The following is a 25,871-nucleotide window of genomic DNA, read 5'->3' on the forward strand; positions in this document are numbered from 1 at the left end:
AATGCAGTGTTCCTTAGATAGTTAGGAACTCAGCAAATCCATCCACAAAAACCACAGCAAGTATTTATAGTGTGCCAAATATTAAGAACAACCTCTGTGTTAGTCATAGTGTAGAATCACAGTCTAGGGGATTAAACCAAATACATATACATAAAAAGCATACTTGGCAACTTTAAAGATAATCTCAATTTGATCAGTTTATTTATGAATCAATCAAGTAATTAATATTTTTCTCAATGGATTTTATTCAGCATACATCAGTTCACCCCTTTGTATTAATCTTCCTAAGTCATAGCCTATTAGGACTGATGCTTGCCTGAAATCACTCCATGGTTTCCCCATGTTCGTGAGGTCCCAAATTCCCTTTCTAGCTTCATTTCTAAAGCCCATTGGAAAAATGGAGGTGGGAGTTTCCTATAAGAGACAATGATAATAACCAACATGCCCAATCATGCAGATTATCTTTCCTCCAATTCACCCTCTTCTTTCCCATTTGTCTTTGCTCAGCCGTATCCTCTCCCAGAGATGCCTTGCATTCCCATCTCAACTCACTGGCATTCTATTTAGTCTTCAGGAACCATTTAAAATGGTATCTTGCATACACACATGCACATACACATGACTGGATAAAAATTTCCCTCCTCTCACCCCTTTATAGTTCTTTGATTACCCCTCATTTACAGTATGATTTTTTTTTTTTTTTTACTCACCTTGCAACATATTCATTTATGTTTAGGTTTTTATCTTTTCTATTAGATTAGAGTATAGGCCTCTTTAAAGGCAAAGATTTTTCCTTGCCAATTTTACATTTCATAGTACTTAATGTAGTGCCATGGGCATAGGAATTACATTATATATAGGTGTGTGTGTGTATACATGTACATACATGCATTTGCTGAATTGAGTTTTTGAATATAATTGGTGCTAGAGTGACAGTGGAAGATAATGAGAGAAGGGAGATTAGGAGGAAGGGGAAAAGAAAGAAAGGAAGAGAAAGAAGAGTGGAAAGAGAGAAAGGGGAGGGGAAGTGAAGAAGAGGGTAGAGGGAGAGGACAGGGCAGAGCAAGAGGAGCCGTCTGATGAAGAGTAGTGTCGATAATCCCATTTCTCAATAGCTAGACATCACAGATGGAGTGAAGATTAGTATTTTCAAAATCATCTTGCAACAAGTAGTAGAAAAAGAAAGTGTAGGAGAAATGTTTAAAAGTAGCATTTTTTTGAGATGCTGTCCTTCTTAGACATTGAGCTTATAACCATTAGCCCATTTATCCATCCCACCAACTAAGAGTTAGGAATCATGCTCCCCACTATACAGATGAGGAAATTGAGGCTCGAAGAGGATGAGAAGACAGAAAATGGGTCTCCTTTTCTAAAGCCCTCTCCTCTCCCACACGCTCACCACTTTATGTGGACTTGTAACCTCAGGGTGATACACTAAGTGACTGTTGCCAGTACCTGGTCTCAGCAGCAGCTTTGGGGTGAATCATCCTCGTTAGGAATTAGTCTAGAGTCACAAGCAATGGCTCATGCCTATAGCCTCTCTTGTCCAGTTAGCAGGGACCTGGAGGCACTAATGGGAATTTATGTTTCTGGCTTCCTGTGGCTCTGCTGATGAGGTCCTTTCAATGAAAGAGCAGTGCCTTTAGTGTCTTCATGAAAAATGAGATTACTGATTTCCACCCAGGTAGCTGCATCCAAATGTTGCTTTTACTTTATGAACATAGGAGCACCTTGTTCTATGCTCATCAGAGGAGAAGCATTCTTCTCAAGAAGAAAGGGATTGAAGATATCAATCAAAGACTCAATCAGAAATCGAATAGAATGAGGAGGATGGGCAGAGAAGATTTGCTGGTGATAAAGATCTTCGACTAATTTATTAGGCCTCTGAGCTTCCTTAGGTCTTTAAATCTGTAAAATGGGAATAAGAGCATATGTATCTGAGAGCTATTATTCTTCATTTATTTGAAAAACATATAGAAAGCACCTGACCTAAAAACCAAGAGGGTTCATAAAATATGAATACTAATAACCAAGGCTATTACTTGTGAATAATTATCATGTGCCAGGTATAGAGCTCATTTCTTTATATCAATATTTCATGTAAACCTCAACACAGTCCCATTTTTCAGATTTTGAAATTGAAGCTTAACAAAAGTTAAGTAACTACCTTGTAGAGCAGGAATTTGAACCCAGATCCACTCAGTGCTGGTACTCTTAAACTCTACATCATTTTGCTTCCCAACCTGGGGCATATATGTAATAGTCATGGTTTTTACTAGATCAAGAATTTATACAGCCCTTTCCATGTGCCAACACCATAACCTTTCTAGGTTCTGCTATTTACTTTAGACAGTCTGTGATTTTCCTGAAATTGCTTGCCAACTTGTGTAGGTGTGACCGATTTCCATAATTATTCTCATATTCTGAAATGGATCTATAACCGGAAAAGACAAAAAAACCCTAGAATAGATGATACTAGGCTTTGCAGCAATCCAGGAGTATATGACTATGAAAAGAACTGCTTTTGACCTACAGAAACCTGGAATCTGGAGGGAACTTAAAGACTCATACTTGGGCAAGAAGGAGTAAAGAATTCTAAGCAAGTACAAACTGATGGGGTATAAACTGATGCTGAGAGAAGGAGTATCAGGGAGTTACTTCTTGGTATGTAGCCATGTGGGGCTATATACCTTTCAAATAAACTTGTGGCCAAGTACACAGCATGGAAATTGTGAGAGATGAATGATCCATGTGGCAATTTGGTCTATTTAACAATCATGTCCCATTAGATTCCTTGTCGATCTCATTGATTGTGCAGAAATGAGGCATCAGGATGGCCAAAACCTAAATAAGTTACCCATGATAATTAGTTTATTGACTTCATGGAGATATGGTGCCTGTTTTTTTTTTTTTTTTTTTTTTTTAAAGATGATTGGGTCAATTCTTACCTTATTCCTAACAACTTACCTTAGAATTAAGCTCTCCTTTTGCACTGTCAACAAAGCATTTTTAATATGCCTCTATTATATTCCAGAGACATTCTGTCTTGTCTTATGTGTACCATTGTACACATCTGCCACTAAATTGTAACTGAGATCGCTGAGAGGAGAAACCACATGCTTTTTCATTTGTTCATTATTTTCTTCTCTTTCTTACAGAGTTTAGCTCATAATAGGTGCTCAATAAATGTTTACTAATTTAAAGTTATTTGAACTGTCAAATCTATTTGTTTTGAATCATATTTGTTTATTGTTGCAGAATATACACAACATAAAATTTAACACTTTAAAATGATTAAAATTTAGTGACAGTACATTCACAATGTTGTGCAAATATTCTTACTATTTCTACTTTTTCACAATCCCCAAAACAAATTCTTTACCCCCTAATTAGTTATTCCCTATTTCCCCTTCCCTTCAGACCCTGATAACTACTAATCTGCTTTCTGCAGATTAGTATAGATTTGCCTATTCTGGGTGCAGTCTGCCCTCTATACTCTTGAGTTCCATGTCTGTTGGGTTCTGGATCTGTGGCTTCAACCAACCAGATAGAGAAAATTTAAAAATTAATAATAATAATAATAATACAATAAAAAGTACAAAAAGTCAGTACAGTGTAACAACAGTTACATAGCATTTACATTGTATTAAATATCACAAGTAATCTAGGAATTATTTAAAGTATAAAAAAGGATATGTGGAGGGTATCTGCAAATACTATGCTATTTTATATAAGGGACTTGAGCATTCATGGATTTTGGTATCAGGGGGTGGTAGGAGGGTGGAATTCTAGGACCAATCCCCTGCAGATACCAAGGGATAACTGTATTTCAAATCAATGGAATCATACAATATGTGGCATTTTGTGTCTGGCTTCCTCCATTTTACATTTTCAAGGTTCGTCTATGTTGTAGCATGTATCAGTACTTCATTCCGTTTTATGGCAAAATTAATACTTCATTGTATAAATATACTACATTTTGGTTTTTCATTCATCAGTCAATGGACATTTAGGTTGTTTCCACCTTTGACGACTATGAATAGTGCTGCTATGAACATTCATTTACAAGTTTTTGTTTGAATGCTTGTTTACAGTTCTTTTGAATATATACTTAAGGTAAAATTGCTGAATCATATGGTAATTAAATTTAAAAAAGGTTTGGTGTAAAAAATACATGTCTTTTTTGGCAGATTTCATTATTATATTATTGTGCATTTCCTCTAAGAGGATTATATACATACAGTGCATTTCCATGTGACTGGCAACACTGCACTGTGGGAGGCTCTGTGACTTTCCATGTTAGTGGCATTGGCCTTGGCCATGTGATTTGCTTTGGACAATGGAATGTGAGAGGACACGGTACATGCCACATTTGGGCAAGACACTTTAGGAGGCATTGTCTGGCATAGCTTTTGCTCTTTTCCGTTTATCATGAGAATGGCATATTCCTGAAAAAGCCTGCACCTTAAGCCTACATCTGAAATGAAGAAGACATCTGGAGCAGAGCCAAAGCACAGCTTGACACAAAATATGAGCAACAAATCAACCTTTGTGGTTATGAGCCACTGGGATTTTGAGATTATATGTTACCACACAGTAATGTAGCAAAAACGCCCTAATATTAAAACACTGGATTAAATAACATAAACCACATTTATTTACTGCAGGACTTCTCGGTGCCTTGACTGTGCTAATGTGTATTATGAATCTAAAGAGGTGAATTAAGTACAGAGTTTTCTGAATGTATTTGGGTTTGGGCATATTTGCAGATTTGTGATTCTGTGGTATACAACTTGGCAAATGCTGGACCATATATACTATTCACGTTCAATCCTGTACAAAATAACTTTCCCAAACTCCTCTATTCTTATAAAAGTTAGAGACATCTTCTTTTTTGTTCCTATGCAAACTCGTGCATATGTATGCATATATTTTATTGTCATTGTACATTTATAAATCTTTTTTTCTAGATTTATAGAAAAAGAGCCCCATGAAGGGCTAGTTTTTTATAGAAACTAGAGCCCCATGAGGCCAAAAACCATGTCATCTTCACTTTTTGTATCTCTATCATCCAGTATAAAATTGGCTCAATAAAGTGGTAAATGAAAGGACTTTCTTAATCGATTCTCAATTGAGTACTTTTATTTTTACATACCTACTATGATCTAGCACTGGGCTTGTTACCTTGGAAAGACTGCAAAAAAAAAAAAAAAAGATAAAGTTATTGTCCTCAAGAATCATAACTTATAGCCATGGATCCATAACAAATTATGTGCTGAAGTTAGTGGTCAAGTCTTTTAGCACCATTGTTCTCTTAAGAATATTTTTGTGTCTATGTATTTTTTTTACTCAGATCTTTCTGAGCACTTGTCTGTAACTACTGAGATGAAATTTAAAAAGCCTCAAGTCTCAAGCTGTAATATTGTGAAAGAAGATACAGGTTTTGTTAATGAGGGATGGCTGTAGAGATGGGGCATGCTAAACATAGAAGACAGAACCACAGTCCTCTCTGAAACACATTCTGTCTAAATTTACCTTCATTCAAACATGTACTCTGGGTACTCAATAATGTGCTAGATGATGGGGAAATGGTAGATGAATGAGCTGTGTTTTGCATTCAAGAAGCTTATAGAGTAGGGGAGACATGAACATGAGCACACATATGATACTGTAAGTGTCCCATTGGGATTTGAAATATGTGCAAGGTGCTTTTGATTGCCAGCAGAGAGGCTACCTGAGACCACATAAGACCTTCCAGAGAAAGCAATAGAAAACAGGGCAAGGTCAGAAAATGATGTCACTTAAACAACTACCCTGTACTAAGAGCTCCACATGTGCAGTTTATGTGATTTTATTTTCAGGTTCATTGACATATAATTTACATACAACCAAATATACCCTTTTGAGGTGTACTCGTCTATGAATTTGATGAGCGTATTCAGTTATGTAACTCCCACCACAATCAAGATATAAAATATCTCATTTAATTTTTACATTAGCTTTATGAAAGAAGCTCTGATAAGAAAACTGGGGATCAGAGAAGGTAAGCCTCTCAGCTTCTTCAAGGTCAAATAGTTAGTGAGAGCCGAAGGCAAAATATGAACAGGAGAGAACTTGGCATGCTTGGAGAACAGCGACAATGGTATGGCAAGATATAGCAAGAAAAAGAAGGGAGGTGGGTAAGAGAAGAATTTGAAGACATCAGCTGATCCAGGGATCAGGTAGCACAGACTCTTACAGGTATCAGATTTGGTTTGTATCATGACTGCTATGAAGAAGCTTATATTTAAATTGAACCAACCTCTTCTTAAAGATTCAAGAACATGTTCATGTTGAAATTTTATGAAATCGAAAAAAAAAGTATGCTGACCTCCTTATCCTTGGTGATTTCGTAAATTAAACTATATTATCTTTTTTTGAAGTTAAAAATTCTCATTTAGAAGTCCCCCTGGCCCAACCCCTCTAATCAGTGTAAATCCTTTTCTATTTTCTTTTATTTATTTGTTGTCTTCTCTCCCTCCCTGCAAGGTAGGTTACATGACAGCAAGGATTGTGTCCTTGCCTTTCCTAGTTCCTTGTCTTTTCTCTAGAACCTAGAATAGTGTCTGCACATGACAGATGCCTTATTGATCTTTGCCTGACAAATGAATGAACAACAGCACAGAACAGAATCATAGAAAAGTCCGGTTGGAAAAAATCTTTATGGTCATCTAGTAGAAGGGTTGGTAAACTTTTTCTGTTAGGAGCCAGGTAATAAATATTTTAGGCTTTGCGGGCCACATGTTCTCTGTAGCAACTACTCAACTCTTTTATCTGCATGACTGTGTTCCAGTAAAATCTGTTTATAAAAATAGACTGCAAGTCAATTTGACCATAGTTTGTCAACTCCTATATCTGTTAATATAAGCTAGGTTATGTTGTGCTAGCAAACAATTCCTGAATCTCAGTGGTTTGCCAAAGTGAATGCTTATTTATTCCGTATGCTACATGGTGGTCACAGTTCTACTGTGATTCTGCTCCTCCGATGGCCCCTATCTGGAACATCGTTGGACTTGTGAAAAGAGAGATTGATGAGGTCATATGTTGTTTTCTATAGCTTTGTTTGAAAGACACACATCACTCACATCCATATTTCATTGGCCAAAACATGTCATGTGAACCCATTTAAGTTTGGAGAGTGGGGATGTGTAGTTATCTTGAAGAGGGGACATTATAAGAAGGAGCATTGAATGTGGGTCAATGATAACTCACCCTACCACCTGCCATCTGAATCTTTGGTGGAACCAAGATTTGTTTCTGCCATGTCACCTTTCAAACTCTGCTTCCACGCTTCCAGTGTTGGGGAGTTCTCTGCTACCAAAGCAACCTGCTCCATCCTTTAAAACATCTGATTACTGAAAAGGTGATTTTATCGTGCTGAATTCCATATACCTGCGTCTTTCACCTAAGGATTCCAAATCTTCTTAAGATCCTGCAGAACAGATGATTTTATTTACAAACACAAAAGATTACTCTAACCAGGAGGGGGCATTTCCTAATTCTTATATCAAGGAAGCAGGAACCCACTCACCAACCCCCAGGTAGCTGCCTTTCTTCATTTTCCAGAGTGTAAATGACCCATCACGGAGACAGGGCTGAACTTCTGAATGAGATCATAGCCTTTTTGCCCTTTCTGCACAGTTTCACCCGGTGAATTATTGTCTTATTTTCATTCCACTCCAATGAGCTGTCAGCGATGGATACTGTAATTCACAGCAATAGAAACACAAACAGATGGGTAATTGACCTGCATGCCTTCATTACACTGAAGTTCAACATGGCTGTTGGAGCCATAAAGTCCTTTATCTGCCAGTCTGAAATCCCTGGGCTTTCACAAGGAAGGGGATCAGGCTGACTTTTTACAAAAGGTACAGTCCTTGTTGTTGTTCTCCTCACCTTGTGCATTTCAGAAATGGACAGAATTTGACAAGCAGAACTTAGCGGTACAAGACAACAGCTGGGGCTCCTATAAAGCTCAGAGTTATCTACAGGGGGCACATTCTGATACAAGAACAGGATAGAAAAATATTTATATTCAACTAAAATAGAGCCTGTGTTTTTTTCCTTCTTCCCTCGGCACTGTAAGAAATCGTGTATTTAATATCTAATGAAATAGGTCAGAAAAGAGCAAATCCATAAAAAATACCACTGTATTAGATAATTAGGATACAGAATAAAAAAAAAAAAATAAAGCTCACCAAAAACAACCTATGACAATGCATGGTCTTTGCCTTGAATAAGAAAGACTTAGATTGACCCAAATTATGCCCTCTGCTATGTATGGCATACTGAGTTGACTTTCTTTATCTATTCAGACCATGCTCATGTTTCAAGATTCAACCCACATCCCACAGCCATTACAAAGTCTTCCATATTCATTATTTCCAGGCCTATTTTCTTTCATCTTCATAATAGATCACTGACTTATTCAATATTTTACATACATTTATAAAAACCTACTATGTGCCAGACACAATACTACTTTTAATGTTTTAATAATCAATCAAGGACTGTCTTTCTCATTCTTGAATTTTTTTTGCTTTAGTTTTGAATATCTGAGTAACCTCTCTGTTTCCTTAGGAGGTAGGAAGCATGCATTAAACCTCTTCTTTATTTCCTCCAACAATTCCTAATGTACTACTTGTTAAAAGAAGGAGAAAGAGGCTGAGTTCCTGTCAGTAGAAGAGCAGAATCAAAGTCAGTGATGAAGATTGGGCTGTAATCTTCAGGTCTTAGGTTCACCTTCAGCTTCTGTTGATTGGATCTTCTTTTCTAGATGTCTTTTCCAGATATTCTTCTTTCCCCAGCCTCACAGAGCGTCGTCAGTTGAAACAAGTGCCTGTGCTAGCAATATCATCAATGTTGTTGAAGCTCTCCAGAAATCCAACTTGAGGGTCCCCTGAAAGTTCTTCTGTTACTTGAGTAATCCCAGTGGTTGAAACTCATCAACACAGTGAGCCCCATTTTTTCCTGAGTCTCAGAATCTCTTCTTGTAATGAATAAAGATCTTTCTTGTACTATAAGAAATGCTGTTTCCTCTAAGGAGCTCACAGATTTCTGCTCTGTGTCATCCTTCCCTTCAGAATTTTGATCCCTCGTGTGCAAGAACTCTCTCTTCTTTTCTAGGGAACTTGTAAGCAAACAAACAAAAGAAGACGAACCTTAGTCAGAAAGAAATGTGAAGGCCAAGTTGATTGTCAGCTGGAAGGAGTTCTATACCCGTGGCCTTTTCCATGTTCTTCCCGCTGTCTAGACTACTCTTTCTGTGGATCCCTCATCCCCTAGCGTCTGTGTATCCATTAGTTCTCAGCTTAAATGCTACCCCCTAGGAGAGTAGTGGAGAGTGCTTTTAACACCCCTAATCCATTCCATGCTGAGTTAGTTGTTGTTTCCCTGTGTTCCCTGAAAAACTTTACTTCTCGTAGAATACTGGTTTCATTGCACCCAAGCATCTCTCTCTCTCTCTCTCTCTCTCTCTCCCTCCCTCCCTCTTTCTTTCTCTCTCTCTCTCTTTCTCTGTCATTTTCTCTCACTAAACAGTAAGACCTACAACAAGAGGAAGTTGTCTGCCTCATTCACCCTAGTATCCACAGCACAGCTGCCTGGCACATAGTAGGGCTTCAGGAATATGTGTGAAAGAAGGGAAGCAGAAAGATGGGAAGAAAGGAAGGAAAGATAAATGGGAAGAAGGAAGGATGGAAGAAAGTGAAGGAAGGAAGGAAGGAAGGAAGGAAGGAAGGAAAATTCATAGAAGAAAAATGATGGAGTAATTAAAAACAAAGACCAGTAATAATTATTTTAATGCTGATATGAGAAAATGCATTCTTGGCATGTTTTATACTGTCTCAAATGGTGCTATTCAAGGAGGATTTTTCAAGAAGGGTTCAAGTTTGGTCCAGGTAATGAATGTGATCTGATATCTGGTTAAATGGGGGGAACCTAACATTTATTGAACACTTAATTATGTCAGTGTCTTGGTCTGCTCAGACTGCTGTAACAAAATTTCACAAACTGGGTGGCTTACACAAAAGGAAATTATTTGTCACAGTTCTGGATGCTGGGAAGTCTAAGATCAAGTACCAGCAGATATGGTGCCTGGTGAGGGAGGGACTGCTTCCTGGCTTGTAGACAGCTACAAGCTGTCTCTTCTCCCATCTCTTCCTCTTCTTATAAGGGCACTAGTCCCATCACAAGGGCACTACCCACATGACCTCATCTAAACCTAATGACTTGCCAAAGTTTTCGGCTCCTTATACCATGGCATTGCAAGTGAGGGTTTTGGCATATGAATGTGTGTATGCAGGGGATGGGGAGCACAAACATTCAGTCCATGGCAGCCAGGTTGTGGCTTAATTTTATGCCTTTTTTCTCTTCATTAGTATACAAGGAGATTGGGATTTCAACCTCACAGGCAAAAAAAAAAAAAAAAAAAATCCCTGAGTTTCAGGGAGTATAAAACATTGCCAGAGGTCACACTGCTGGAGCCACCACAGGGGTTGTAAGCCAGGTCATCCTCGAGTGTGTCAGAACTCAAGTTGAATTCCTAGGTTGGAGTCCTGTTTCTGTTACCTTAGTTGTGAGACTTTGGCCAGGTCACCTGATTTTTAAATTCTAACACCCCAGAAGCCTCATGAGGCACCTTTCTTTTCATCTTGGAGAAGGAAGTGTTTAAAGTTCAAAGTTCCTTTGACTGTCAGGGTGCAGTTACTCATGCCTGTAATCCCAGCACTTTGGGAGGCCGAGGTGAGTGGATCACAAGGTCAAGAGCTCAAAACCATCCTGGCCAACATGTTGAAACCCTACTGGGGAGGCTGAGGCAGGAGAATTGCTTGAACCCGGGAGGTGGAGGTTGCAGTGAGCCGAGACTGCGCCACTGCTCTCCAGCCTGGTGACAGAGTGAGACTCCATCTCAAAAAAAAAAAAAAAAAAAAAGTTTCTTTGATCAACAAATGAGTGCCTGGAGCCTATGCTGGGCTTGAGCTTAGTTTGGTCCCTTCTTCCCTAGAGCCTACTCTCTAATGGGGATGATAGAAAAAATATTAAACATAAAACAAATTCAAAAGATAATTTCAGCCAGGAATTAATCCTATGAAAAAAATTGAAGATGCCTTTTAACGTGAGTCTGGGAGAGTCTGGATTACAGGACAAGGGATCAAGCAGAAACCTGAGGAGAGAATATTCGGTGCACAGGGAAAGGCAAGTGCAAAGATTATGGGAGTAACAATATTGATGTATGTATTGCAGGTACTGAAAAAAAGGCAGAGTTTTTCTGATGTGTTCTGAGTATAGAAGAGAATATTAGGAGATAAGAGGAAGGAGGGAGGCAAGGAAATAGAGATATCCCATCACGTGACACAGAGAAAGAGAAATAATATCTCAGCACACAAAGACTGTATACAAACTACAAAAAATATTGTGAGATACACCTGTCGAAGGTGAATTGAAAGAAAAAGAATGGGGCACAAATCAGGGAAAGAGAAGGGAGACATCTTGGGTGTTCCCACATATACAATGCCCACACACTCTGCAGAACAGTGAAACATTCCATTTTAAATTATAACAAGTTTTTTTAATATATAAAAAGATTGGGAGAAAAATATTCCATATGCTCAGTGTGGGTGAGTTGATGTTCAAATAAAACTCTCAACTATTGCCTGCCTAGGTTTTCTGAGGCAAAATTTATATGCTTGGCAATAACAGTAGCCCTTTTCTCTCTCATTTTCTCAGTTTTCTTTTCTCTCTCTCTCTCTCTCTCTCTCTCTCTCTCTCTCTCTGAGAGTGTGTGTGTGTGTGTGTGTGTGTGTGTGTGTCTGTGTGTGTGTGTGTGCATGTGTGTTGTGTCTTTGGGAACTGTGGGGACAGAATATTTTACCCCAGCCGGCAGCTGTATATCTTTCAAACAGTGGTTTCACAAGCCAAATCCCCCTCCAAATTATTTATGACTCCCATTGAAGCAGGCAGGATTCAGGCGCCCACGTAGGAGGTCAGCACTGGGCCTCTTTGTTGGACACAGGCCATCAGGAGACGACTCTGGCTGTGACTGCTGTGTGAACCTCCGCTGCCGTAGAAATGGTTATGTAACTTTAAACAGTAATGACATTTTGCAGAAAAGTGCTTTTTAATTGCTATGTCTTCATTATTCTCTTTCGAAATTGCCCAGGAGATTCTGCCTCCAAGACAGCTCGGCATGTTCTGAGTTTCCATTTTTAAAGAGCAGCCAGTTTTGTATTTTAGCTGCTCCCAGAAAACCCCCAACCCCAAACTTCATCTGTTTTCAGTTGCATTAAATGGGGTAGGTAATACTGCCTTTTGTATCCTTGCCAAATGGAAAAATGATTTGATGCAATTTTCTATAAATGCTCTCCCCAAATTCCTTTTGAGCTAGGACCAAGAATAGAATATTTTATCCCCTACAGAAGGAAGAAAGAAAATGATGAGCAAGCTAGAAAAATAGAACTGAGAATATAGTCTGTAGAGTTCCTTTAAGCAACAGAAACTTAACCCCGATCCATACACCCAGTTGCCTATGGGGGATTGGGATCAGCTAAAAATAAATTTGGCTCTAGAAGAGAAAATGATGATATAGATAAAATGACTCAATAATGCACACTCTGAAAGAATCATAGACTCAGTTCAGAAGGGACTTTATCGCTTGATTTGTTTTACCTCATGTGTGTTTTGGTATGTATGTTATGCCTTTGTACAGTAGCCCTCCCAAACAGTCACTCAAACCCATATGGACTCATTGCTCATCAATGTGGAGCTCACTCAGTCTCACAGCAGCCCGTTGTTAACTGTATAGCTTAATCTGCTAGAATCCCTTCCGTGCATATTGACATATACACCTTTCTCAACAGCCCTGTCACCAATGCTGGTTCAACAGGCACAGAATTGTAAATGCTGCTGCTTATCAAAGCTCTGCAAATATGTGAAGACTGCCTTTTGATTATACACCTACACCTGTTTTTCCTTTATTAATCCTGAAGGTTCTGTTAAACCTTTAACCACTTTAATCAGAGGAGTGGCATCATCATCAATATTGTCATCGTCGTCACATCAAAAATAAGAATAGACAACATTTATTGGTTGCTTTCTATGTGCCAGGAGCTTTTCCAGATAATTTGCAGGCATCCTTTCATGTAGTCCTCTCAGTAATCCTTGTACGTAGATACTAAATGGAACCTTACAGACAGGCTGAATATTTTGCTTTAAATGATTTAGGTAGTAAGTAGAGGAGCCAGTGCAGCCATGCCCGGGTTTTTACTACAGCGTGTGGTTTCCTGCCATAAGGCATGCTGGAGGGATCATCTTCTTCTTTTCCACAATGTCCCTCTGAAAATATTCTCCTGTAGCTGCCATGTGAAGACGGGTTGAAAGGATGGGGCTTATTTAAGTATATATAGAACCTGAAGAAAATGGAAAAAAGATAAAGATCTAGAAACAACTGTGAGTAGAAAATGGAAGAAGTGCTGACCTTGTTCAGCAAATCCCTGGTGGGTAGAATTAAGGAGAGTCCCTGAAGCATAAATGAGAAAAAAATAATCCAAATAAGAATACAGTTCTCTTTCACACAGTGAGTAGTAGAACTACTACCTCATATTGGAAGCTAAAACTGCAGCTCCAAATGAGGTGGAGAGAAATGTCCTAAGCAAAAGTGCCCTAATGAATTAAGTTAGCCCAGATCTGTTCTTTTCTCTGGGCACCACAGACAATAGTGATTTTTCATAGGTACCAGAGTAGTGCTCATGCCCAGATAAATCCTTCTCTATCACTGGCTCTCTGTATTAAGACTTTGAATATTCAAGTATAAAGAGAAGATCATGAGATGTAATCCAGAGTGCTCATCCTATAGCCATGGGCTGGTCACTTCCTATTGGTGGACCATGGCTTCCTCACTGTTAGAGCAAAGAAAAGAAAATTAATTATCTAATGATGCTTGTGTCTAGTGATGTGTTAGTTTTTATGCTACAGTGGTCCTAGTAAATTATATCACTCTGATTATGTTACTCATACCCTTCAAAACTACCAATGTGCACCTATGATCCACAGAATAATATCCAAATTCCCTGGTGTATAATAAAGCCCTTTGCACACTGGCCTCTGTCCCTCCCTATAGCTATTTTCTACAGCATGAGCACATCCATTCATCCAAGTTAATTTCTTCACTAGGAATTTTCAGACACATGATGCCTTTCCTCTTTTAAGAATGTCATTCTTGTTCTTCTTTTAACCTAGTGATCTCTTACTTGCTTTTCAACCAGCCCAAATTCTGTCTCCTCTAAGAAGATTTCCCTGCTATCTAAACAATGTTATTTGCAGTCTTCTGCTGTTCAGTTGCTTCATATGGCTGTCACTGCTATAGGTCTATAAAGCCATGTTATGATGATGTGTGTCCATGTCTATGCCTGCTGATTATATTGTAAACTCCCCAAGGGCAAAGATTGTGTCTTTTTTAAAATCTCGATAGGCCTAGTGCCTAGCTCAAGACTTGTGTTTCGTAAATAGGGTTTACAAATACTTAAGGAAAGCAATTGAGGAAATAAAGAATAATAAACAATGATGTTATATTTTCAATAGGAGTTTTCTCCACAAATGGAAAAGGTATATGCCATATGTGGCTCTAGCCTCAGTCCTACCATAACAGAATAGAGTGCGCCTTTCAGAGATAGCCAAAGCCATGACTTAAGAAGTTTAAGTAAAAGTGATGCAACTGGAAGCCTCACTGATAATGCCCTGTCTGGATCTAGGTTAGCTCAGAAATATATTGGTTCCAATACAGAGGGAGAAATGTAGCAGCTTCAGATTCCTATGTATCACCTTTGGAAACTGTTAATGAAACACCTTTTTTTAACCTTTCTGTTTTCCCTTCTTGCTATTCTCACACAGGTCTTCAGATAATCTTTCCTCAGTATCTGCAAGAGAAGTTTGTCCAGTCGGCCTTGAGCTATATCATGTGCAATGGGGAGGGGGAATACCTGTGCCAGAACAGCCAGTGTCGATGCCAATGTGCCGAAGAGTTTCCACAGTGCAACTGCCCCATCACGGACATCCAGATCATGGAGTACACGCTGGCCAACATGGCCAAGTCTTGGGCTGAAGGTTATAAGGACCTGGAGAATTCAGGTAGACAGTCTCACTCAGTGCCACTGCATGAGTGGCCTTGAGCCAAGTCTGAAAGGGAGCTAATCTAACTGGAATTAGGACTGCTGTAAAGGAAAGTTCAGTGACCCTGACTCTTTCACTTTGGAGGGTCCAGATGCAAGTATAATAGTTGTCACAGAGCAGGCACTCAATAAATCTCCACTGAATAAAATTAATGAATAGCATAATCCAGTTTGTGGTCATATGATGTATTGTTTCTGTTGTACCCAGAAGACAGAAAGAATAAATCTGCATAGGCAGCCTCTGGAGAGGGAAGAGTCAGAGGTAGTTGTATTGATTCCTTGGGCTGCGTATGTGTGTGTGGATATTTGTGTGTGTGTGTATATGTGTGTGTGTGCACCCACACACTTCTGTCCATCTCTATAAATAGATAAACATATCTCTATGTGTGTGTATATATATATATGTGTGCATATACATAGATATAGATTTCCAAAGAATCTGCAGACTATCAAAGCTCAAAGTCACTTTTTTGCTAACTTGTTATTTTCTGCCTTTCGTAGTTCAGAAAAATGAGTTTCAGGGGAGGAGAGACAGTCACCCAAGCTCCTAAAGTGGATAAAGTCCAAAGTAGGATCTCTGCCTTCATGGATGTTTGAGTTTTGTTGGAAAGCCAGGCATTAATTATGTAACCATGCCAGTGATTAGGTAATGTCAAGGATACATCTGTAAAGAGGGAGGAACTGCTGTGAACAAATGATGTAGAGTTGGGGGTCAATGTAGTTAAGGAAGGCTACCTTAAAAAAGAGCGGAAATGGAAGTATCTGACTATGGTGCAGATATGAGAAGGTGATTGCAGGTAGACCAATGGGAGGCACAAAGGGCCTAGAAGAGAGATGACCATGACGTGGGTTAAGGAGATGTTACAAGTTGTAAAAACAGGAAATGTGCAGATATGCCAAGATATTTAGAAGGAAAAAATGGCAGAGCTTGATGTTAGATTGTCTACAAAGTTGAAGAGAAAAGGGATATTGAGGTGATATTCATAAACCTCCTTTACATAGGCATGTTAGACAACTTGATAGATGTTGATATCCTTCATTGAGCTAGAATACCCTGAAAGATTTGGAAAGAAGACCATGTGCTCACTTTTCTATAGGATAAGCTTGAAAATCCTTGAGACTTCCAAGAAGGGATACCAAGCAGGTACTTAACATATAATATGTGCTCAAGTACCTGTTAAATAAATGGACTCATGCATAGAGCATTACTGTCTTTACAACAACATTATATTTCTTAAATCTGTTATAATAACCACCTTAAAGGAAATGGTAATGTTTCTGTATAACAGAGAAGGGAACACCTCTTCTATAATCCTCCTTCAAGACCCAGTGTTTACCCTAAGGTTGCACAGTTAGTAAATGGCAGGATTGGAAATGGAATTCCTGATTCCAAATCTAGTGCTCACAGCAGCTTTGGTAACTTAATTTTACTTTGTCCCCCAGGCCTGAGGTGCCCTCATCTGATAAATGAGAAGACATGTTTGTGTTTTTAATATTTGAATGTATTCAAGTCTTTAGACAAGAAATTATTTGATCAAGCAAAATCTTACCTAGGAGCCACTGTGTACCACAGATAAAAGCAGAGTTCTATGGAATAGCATTTGAAAATAACTGGTTTCCGTGAACTCTAAGTCCTAACCCAGCTCTGGGAGCCCAGAATGCATCAGGAATCCTGCTCTTACAGTGCTGTACAACTCAGATGGAGCTGTGGATGCCTTATAACGACACCCATTAGTGCACTGAAAATCCTGGGAGCCCATAAAAACGAAAAGTTCATGATGGCAATGTACTATGATGATTATTTGGCCCTAAACAAAGGAAGCATTTGATAAAATGCTTTTTCAAAAAGATTTCACTGATTACTAAAAAAAAAAAAAAAAAAACAACACACACACACACACACACAGAAGGAATTTAGGCTATATGCACAAGGAGTAAGACTCTTTAGCATACAATCATTATTCCCAAGGAAAAGAAACCACTTTAAGTGGGTGTGTGAGGAAACACAGAAAACTGAGATGCTGCTAAATAAGCTGAACAGGCCAAGAAAATGATTTATGTCACACTTTATCCCCAAAAGGCATACACTCCCTCTAGATTTCCTGTGCTTCTCTATTTGAAATGGTTTTACCCTTTAAGACAAATCCATTCATCCATATGTGCATCAGTCTTGTGCATATGAGTTTTCCTTTGGTCCATTTTTAGCCCTTAACCTTCACTACTCAGCCCACATGATTTGGAGAGATTAATGACCAGCCCAAAGTAAAAGTCATTGGTTCCTTGATGGCTATGGAGTGTGGGTGGCCAAATAGGACCTAGTTTCCTACACAAATGGCAGTCTACATCTCCTTGCTGGGGGATTGGTTGGAGTACCTCTACTTTTATTCAAGAAAGTTGGCCGGGCGCAGTGCTTCACTCCTGTAATCCCAGCACTTTGGGAGACCAAGGTGAGCGGATTATGGAGGTCAGGAGTTCGAGACCAGCCTGACCAATATGGTGAAACCCTGTCTCTACTAAAAATACAAAATTAGCCGGGCATGGCAGCACATGCCTGTAATCCCAGCTACTCGGGAGGCTGAGGCAGGAGAATCACTTGAACCTGGGAGATAGAGATAGGAAGGAAGGAAGGAAGGAAGGAAGGAAGGAAGGAAGGAGGGAAGGAGGGAAGAAGGGAGGGAGGGAGGGAGGGAAGGAGGGAAGGAGGAAGGAGGGAAGGAGGGAAGGAGGGAAGAAGGGAGGGAGGGAGGGAGGGAGGGAAGGAGGGGAAAGGAAAAGAAAAAGAAAAGAAAAAAAAGAAAGTTAATGTATTTAACTCTTAAATCTATTTTCTTATCAGAACCAAATTTGGGTTCATTGGAAAGCCTGTGTTCCCCTTTGGCATCCACAGAGCCCTCTGCAAGATAAGCTTTATGTTTTCCATGGGAGAAGAGTCCAGCTGTCCCAAACAGAACAGAGTCATCAGGGCCTATCTCCTGTCTTCAGCCAGCTCACTGAGTCAATCAATCAGTGCAGAGTCTTGTGTCACTCTGTCAATCTCATGCTACCATCAGTCGAGTATTTTTTATGTCTTAGGAACTAGTTAGGTAGATGCAGTCCTATGCCACTATGTCATTCTCAGCATTTGATTAGATACTATTATTCCTGTTAGCATATGGGGAAGCTGAGAGAATAAGGGTCCCACAGCTGTTCAGCACTCAAGCAAGATGTGACTCCAACTCTTGCCTGGCTGTCTATAATGAAGTGCCTGAGGTTTTTGTAGGAGTCAGAGACTTCTATATTTTTTAATCAACTTTTATTTACTATTTTCTCCCAATGTACTGAGCCTCGGGATTGCCTTTTTTATATGTCAAGAGAAAATATAATATACTAAGTAAGAACACAGGATTTGGAGCGAGACTCAAGTCTTAATTCTCCTATCTACTGGCCATTTGACCTTGGGCAGGTTCGCTAACTTCTCTGTGCCCTGGTTTCTTTAAAATGGGGGCGCTAAAATACCTGCCTCATAGGTTTGCTATAAAATGTGTATGTTAGGTGATTAGCACTGTGCCTGGTGCCTGTCAAGAGCTATGTAAGCATTTTTAAAAATAAAATGAAAGCATAAATGCATAGTGTACCTAAAATGTCCTTGGAGGTTTTATAACATGAAGTGAAAGTGTTAGGCTGAAGACTTATAATATTTATATAAATCCAACCATTGGCCTTTTTTCCTACAAAATGATCAACCCCTTGATATTTTTAATTTTCCAGGGATGGGGTGATAGGGATTAGAATTACAGCGGATTGGATTATTAGATTGGAAAACAAAAACTCAGAACACAGGCCTGGATCCTGTCATGTATCAGCCACGTTACCTTTAAAAAATCATCTTCCCATTTTGGGCTTTGGTTTTCCTATTCGTAGAACAAGAAAGCTGAGCTAGATAATTTCTACAGATGTACTAAGTTGACATTCTGAAACTCAGCATCACAAACTGAGGCAGAAACCTTTACCCGGGAGACCCAAGAGTTTGTCACCAACTCTTCAGCTGGAGTTTTTTGAAATGTGAGATGATGCTAGATGGGGCACATATACAACTTCCAACAACACTGGATCACTGGGTGGGGAAGTTGGTCCATTTCAGTTCTCTGTCAAACCTGCAGATTACATCAAAGAGAAGGTTTCAGTTTGGTGCTAGCATGCCTTTAACACCTCTCTAACACTTGCTGATTTCCTGCATTTCAACGTGAGAGCAGGCATGGAAGTTTGATCATTTAGCAGGCAACAGTGTCTGACTAGAATTTATTAACATTGTCTTCATCATATTTATTTTTACAGCTACCATCTTCTGAAGGCATGCAATAGTAATTTTCTTTGAAGAATTCGATAAACATTTTGTTTTCGATTTTTTTTTTTTTTTTTTGTGAGGGAGTCTCGCTCTGTTGCCCAGACTGGAGTGCAGTGGTGCAATCTCAGCTCACTGCACATCTGCCTCCCGCTTTCAAGCGATTCTCCTGCCTTAGCCTCCTGAGTAGCTGGGATTACAGGCACCTGCCACCACCCCCGGCTAATTTTTACATTTTTAGTAGAAACTGTTTCACCATGTTGGTCAGGCTGGTCTAGAACTCCTGACCTGTTATCCACCCGCCTCGGCCTCCCAAAGTCCTTGGATTACAGGTGTGAGCCACTGTACCCAGCCTTGTTTCTGAGTTTTAAGTAAAAAACAATGACTTGATTCAAATAACATGCTAAGTAAATGTAATAATATGTGAACATTACTATAAGGTTGATATTCCGACGCCAGAAGTTTGGGAAGCCCTGTCTTAAACAAGAATGCAGTCTGCAGATTCCCTTCATAAGATAGCATAGTAGCTTTTGCCCTTTCTAGTAGGGGCAGGACAGACTAATGCAATGTTCTATGGCCCTCAGGAAAAAAAATTATGTTTGTAGGACTGGTTTATTGGAAAGTGAGACTAAGCATTCGAGGCAACTTTAGATGGGTGCTATAATGCTTAGCCCTTCTCTCTCGGCCTTTGTCTCTCATTAGATGAGTTTAAATCATTTATGAAGCGCCTCCCCAGCAACCACTTCCTGACCATCGGGAGCATCCATCAGCACTGGGGCAATGACTGGGACCTGCAGAACCGCTACAAGCTCCTGCAGAGTGCCACGGAGGCACAGAGACAAAAGATCCAACGCACTGCTCGCAAGCTTTTCGGCCTCAGTGTACGCTGTCGCCACAATCCCAACCACCAGCTGCCTAGAGAGAGGTAAGTGCTGCCACCACCTCCACCTCTGCAGGCACCTACCTGGCATGAGCTACATTATCTTGCTGCAGAGTGAAATGCGATGCAGATGGTGCATTTGCGGGGTGGCAAGCAGGACCCTGCATGGTCCAGACCAACAATTTTCTGGATCGCCTCTGGGTCCTCACCTACTGGCTCCACATTGTTTCAGATTCCACATTGTTTCCTGAATGTACCATGAATTTTCAGCATCTGTGTTCTGTCTGATTCACCTGACTGAGGAGGGGAATTACCACTAGCCCTGATAGCTATATGACATTATCCTGTTTAAAATATATTTTCTTTTTAATTTTAAAATTACTGAGCAAAGCCAATTTTAGCATCCCCGTCTTAATGGTGAAGAAACTGGATTAACTAATTAATCATTCACCACCTTATTTATGACATCCTTTGAGCAGAGCCTGGAGTGAGCGACACAAATAAGGTACCTGTAGAACAAATGTCAGGAGACACTCACTTGCAGGGTCATGAGGTGCAGGGTCCTCACCTGAGAGAGTGTCACCTTCGGTGCCTGGCTACCTTGCTTTCCCCGCTAGCCCCAGCCCTGTCCTGGATATACCGGGTATTCTGCTAGATGGTGGCGAATACAGAGATTGACAAGACAGGGCCCATGCCTCCACAGAATTAGGGTTTATTACTCTCTTAGGGACACACAGGGAAGGAGCCAGGATTTGAATCCAGGTTTTGCAGACTCTATTCTTCCAGAGCATTTCTGATCTACAGCTGGTAGTCCCTACTGTAGAGGGGCCTCCAGGGTTTCTAAAAGGGCATCACAGGACAGCAAAAAGGGTAGGTTGGGGCTCTCTCTCCACCCTGCTTCAGACAGAGCAGCTCTGCTCTTATTTGTTGCATATTTGGGGGTTCTACCTTCAATTTAGTTCTAAGAAAAAAGATCCACTCTTAAAAGAGTAAGTCCATTCACATTCACCTAGCATACTCTGTGTCAGTCACATATTTATATATATGATTGCTACCCTGTTGTACAAATCCAGAAATGGAAACAGAGAGGTCAAGTAATTTGTCCAAAGCTACAGTGTAAATCAGTGGTTCTCACTTGGAGGTGACGTTTTCCCCAGGGGACATTTGAAAATATCTCAAGACAATTTTGATTATCATAATAGGGGTTAGGGGTATTCGTGCACAGAGAGTTCTCACAATGAAGAAATATCTGACTTCAAAACTTACTGGTGCTCAGGCTTTAGCAATTCTGATGTAAGAGAGACAAGATGCCACTTATTTTAGGTTGATGCGAAAGTCATCGTGGTTTTTGCCATTATTTTTTAAGTTTTATCATTACTTTTAAGTAACGGCAAAAACCGCGATGATTTTTGAACTAACCTAAATAAATCTATAAATGAAAATCTTATCCTCCTAGCCAGCCTATTCTACTAGCACTTAACAACAATGGCCGTCTTCTACAGCAGTTCATCCACCTAATTACCCTGATGGGGCGCACCCTTTCTTCTCTTGTTTTTCTTGAGTCAGAGCTAATGCTGTTGTTCCCTCCATGAAGTCTTTCTGGACTGTACTAGCCAATATAGAAGGTTTCTTATTCTAGATTCTTACTCATCTAAAATCCTTTCCTTGGTCGGCATATTTCTGTCTCTTTCCTGCCTTATGAAACCTCCTCCTTGTACAGACATTCACGCTCATCTCTGTTATCCCCATTCCCTTCAAATTTGAGCCCACTGCTTTGCATCTAGCTTGTGATAATTATATTATTTTGCAGATCAAATAGAATTTCTTTTGCTAGTTTCTTGTTGCAATGCTGCTGAAGCAGGGATTAGAAAAGGTCACAAACTTGCTTTCTTGTCAAGCACAACAGATGCTCAGGCTGCTACTACGAACAAGTCTCTGAAGAAGCTTCCTTTTAGATCCATCGCACATCTGCCATGAGACCCGCATTGAGCACTGTGGAAAATTCAGAAATGCACACAGGGAACAGTGCTGTGGAAGATGTCTTGTAGAGCAGAAGTGGGGAGGGGTTCTTTTGTCAATCAGACCCCATACGTATTAGTTTATGACAGTTGCCATAACTAAGTACCATGGACTCAGTTGCTTAAACAATAGAAATTTATTTTCTCATAGTTCTGGAGGCCAGAAGTCCAAGATCAAGGTGTCAGCAGGCTTGGTTTCTTCTGAGGCCCCTTTTTCTGGCTTGTGGATGGTTGTCTTTTTCTCTCTGTGTTTCCATGTGTGTATCTGTGTCCTAATATCCTCTCTCTCTCTTTTTTTTTTTTTTTTTTTTTTGAGATGGAGTCTCGCTTTTTCACCGAGGCTGGAGTGCAGTGTAGCGATCTTGGCTCACTGCAACCTCCACCTCCCAGATTCAAGCGATTCTCCTGCTCAGCCTCCCCTTCCGAGTAGCTGGGATTACAGCTGTGCACCCCCACACCCAGCTAATTTTTGTGTTTTTAGTAGAGATGGAGTTTTGCCATATGGGCCAGGCTGGTCTCAAACTCTTGGCCTCAGGTGGTCCACCCACCTCAGCCTCCCAAAGTGCTGGGAATGTAGGTATGAGCCACCATGCCACCTCTCTTAAGAGGATACAGTCATATTGGATTAGAACTGACCTAAATGGCCTCATGTTAACTTAATTACCACTTTAAAGACCCTGTCTCCAAACACAGTCACAGTTTGAGGTCCTGGGGGCTAGGACTTTCACATATAAGTTTGGAGGGGTATGTAATTCAGCCCAGAATATTATAGGAGGTAGCTTTTGATCAGATCTTAAGTGAAGAAGCTGTGCATCCCAAGGAGCACTGAAGCTCGATGCAAATCTGGTTGAGGAGGGCAACGTTTCACCATTATGAGAATAAGATCCAAAGGTCCAAAGACATTGGGCAGGTATATTTATTAAAGGTGAGTGAAATCTCCAGAGCACCAAGCATCATCAGATATGCTAAGTTCAGGGAAGACTCGAGAGGATTTTAGAAGGAGGATAGCTGGACAGGCATTACAAGGGAAGAAGGAGGGACAAAGCTGGGTAATAGGAGTAATACTGGGAAAAGTCAAGGAGTCTGGATTTATATCCCACCATTAGTAAGCTGTGTGTCCTGGGGCAAGTCACTTCACCATGCTCAGTGCAGGTGTCTGCATCTTTGAATAAGTCTCTGCTCTCCTTTTGCAAGTTGTCAGGTGTAGTAGCTAAAAATGTTCTATCATCACTGGGTCCTTCAAAGAAAGAGCTCACAGTGTTGCCTTCTCTCTTCCTAAGGAGGAGAAAACCTGCCCTAATCATAATATTCTTCTCACCTGGAGAGGACGTCTGGCATTCCACCATTGGCGGGTAACTCAATTATATTAATTTGAGGAGTTTTGAATGCTCGGTACCGAGGGGTGGGAGCACACAGACTCTAGGCTCTGTGGCCAATTCCTCTGAAGCCTTCCCAGGAGAGATGAACTTCCTTGGCCTGGCTGTGGGCTGCTTCCTGACATCTGAATCTGAGGCTTTAATGAGCATTTCTCACACTGCAGGGCACCTCTCTGGCACAGAGCAGTGTCAGGTAGAGGTGCTAACACTGGGAACCTTGGGCCACCTCTAGCTAAGCAAGCTGGTATTTGCAAATGAGCTGATTGCACGGTTTCAATGTGTCTGCTTGCTGAAGTCTGTGGAAGATGAGCGTGCTGAGCAGGTGCCATTACTGCAGCAGGTGCCACAGAGATGTTTACTTATCTCACAAACAGGTGGCATTGTTAAGGTGAGGTGGGAGAGGGAAAGAAGGAACAAGCACAGGGCCTTAGCCACACATGGACTGGTCCGAATCCTGGCTTCATCACTTACCAGACACAGAATTTTATGTAAGACCCTGCACCTAATTTGTGAAAGGGGATAATAACACTTGCCTTCAGGTTAAGTATGATGATTAAGATTTTAAAATTTAAATAGCCTTGGTAAAGTGCCTAAATCAGTTAAAAGGAAGGGAGGAAGGGAGAGAGTAAGAGACAGAAGGGAAGGAGCTGTCACTTAGTATATGTATTCTAAAGGTCAGGCACTGTTCTTTAGCATCTTATATGAGATTAACTAATTTCCTCCTCACTTACCATTCCTATTTTACAGATAAAGGAACTGAGGCACAGAAAGGTTAATAATGTACACAAGGTCAATAAATGTTAATTTATCGTTACTTCAAAGAAATGTTAAGATTTAGATTTAGTGAGAGGTCAATTATAGCTAATTAAAACTTGGCTTCAGTACTTGCTAGAAACTTAGTATTGGCTGGAAGACAAAAGGGATATTTTGGCTATCAATTGTTGTAAAACAATTCACCCCAAAATTTAGTGGCTCAAAACAACAGTATGTTATTATCTACTATGAATCTGTATGTTGACTTGGTACAGCTGAGGGTATCTCTAGTTGGCTGGGGTTCTTGTCATCTGGGGGCTTGACTGGGCTGCATCTCCACAATAACACACTCTCAGAGCCAGTTGATGCTGACTGTCAGCTGGGGGCTCAGCTGGGGCTGTCGCTGGAGTACCCACACAGGACCTCTCCACGGGGACTGGACTTCTTGCAGCATGGCAGCTGGGCTCAGAGAGGGAGCGTTCTGAGACCAAATGGAAGCTGTAAGACTTATTCACAACTTAGCCTTGGAAGTCAGAGAGCATTCTTTCCACCACATTCTGTTGGCCAAAAGCCTAACCTAACTTCAAGGGTGTGAGTCTTGGGAGGTGCTGTTCGTTATGGGGGCAGAGGACATATATTTTGGAGATGAGGTACAATAGAAATTGAGTAGAATTGGAGCTAGAGGTGAGTATCAGATGTAGGGAACATAAGATTAATAATAATAACAGCGATAATGAAGCAATAACAGCTACTTACTGAGCAGCTATTATAACAAGCAATAGAGTTGGCCATGTGTAAAGATTCTGGAGTTAAATTGCCTTGGTTGAAATTCCAACTTTGTCACCTGGTTACATTGTAAGTCTGGAGGAAGTTACTGAAACCTTGGAGCCTCAATTTTCCTGTCTGTAAAATGGAGCTAATTATAGTGCCCACATCATAAGGTTGTTTTCAGGATTAAATGCTTTAACCTACATAAATTGCTTAGGACCTTGAGTAGCACATGGATAGCACTCAATATATGTTAGGTATTGTTCTTATTTTTTTTTTCCCCAAGCACTGGTATTTGGCATATACATTTCTTAGCACTCAGTAATTAGTTACCCAATGAAATTGAGCTTTGGTGACATATATTTTTTATCTAATACCCATGCCATCTCTGTGAAGTAGATGCTCTTGGATCATTTATGGGTTAGGGAACTGATAAGGCAGATGTGATTAATTTATCCAAGGTCACTTGGGCAGGTAAGGAGCAGATGAGATTTATTTTGCTGACTTTACTGTTGGACTTGATGGTCAAGATCACTGTGCAGAGCAGCAAGA

General features: G+C 40.2%; 1 protein-coding gene across 1 annotated transcript in view; it reads left to right on the forward strand.

Moving 5' to 3' along the window:
• Window positions 1–25,871, forward strand: part of BRINP1 (BMP/retinoic acid inducible neural specific 1) — a 200,838-nt gene that overhangs the window by 143,767 nt on the left and 31,200 nt on the right. The window contains 2 exon segments of the mRNA XM_033237641.1: window positions 14,926–15,162; window positions 20,227–20,449. Of these exon segments, the coding sequence (XP_033093532.1) occupies window positions 14,926–15,162; window positions 20,227–20,449 (460 nt within the window).

This window comes from Trachypithecus francoisi, unplaced genomic scaffold (assembly GCF_009764315.1).
Source record: "Trachypithecus francoisi isolate TF-2019V2 unplaced genomic scaffold, Tfra_2.0 Lachesis_group16, whole genome shotgun sequence".
NCBI lineage: Eukaryota > Metazoa > Chordata > Mammalia > Primates > Cercopithecidae > Trachypithecus > Trachypithecus francoisi.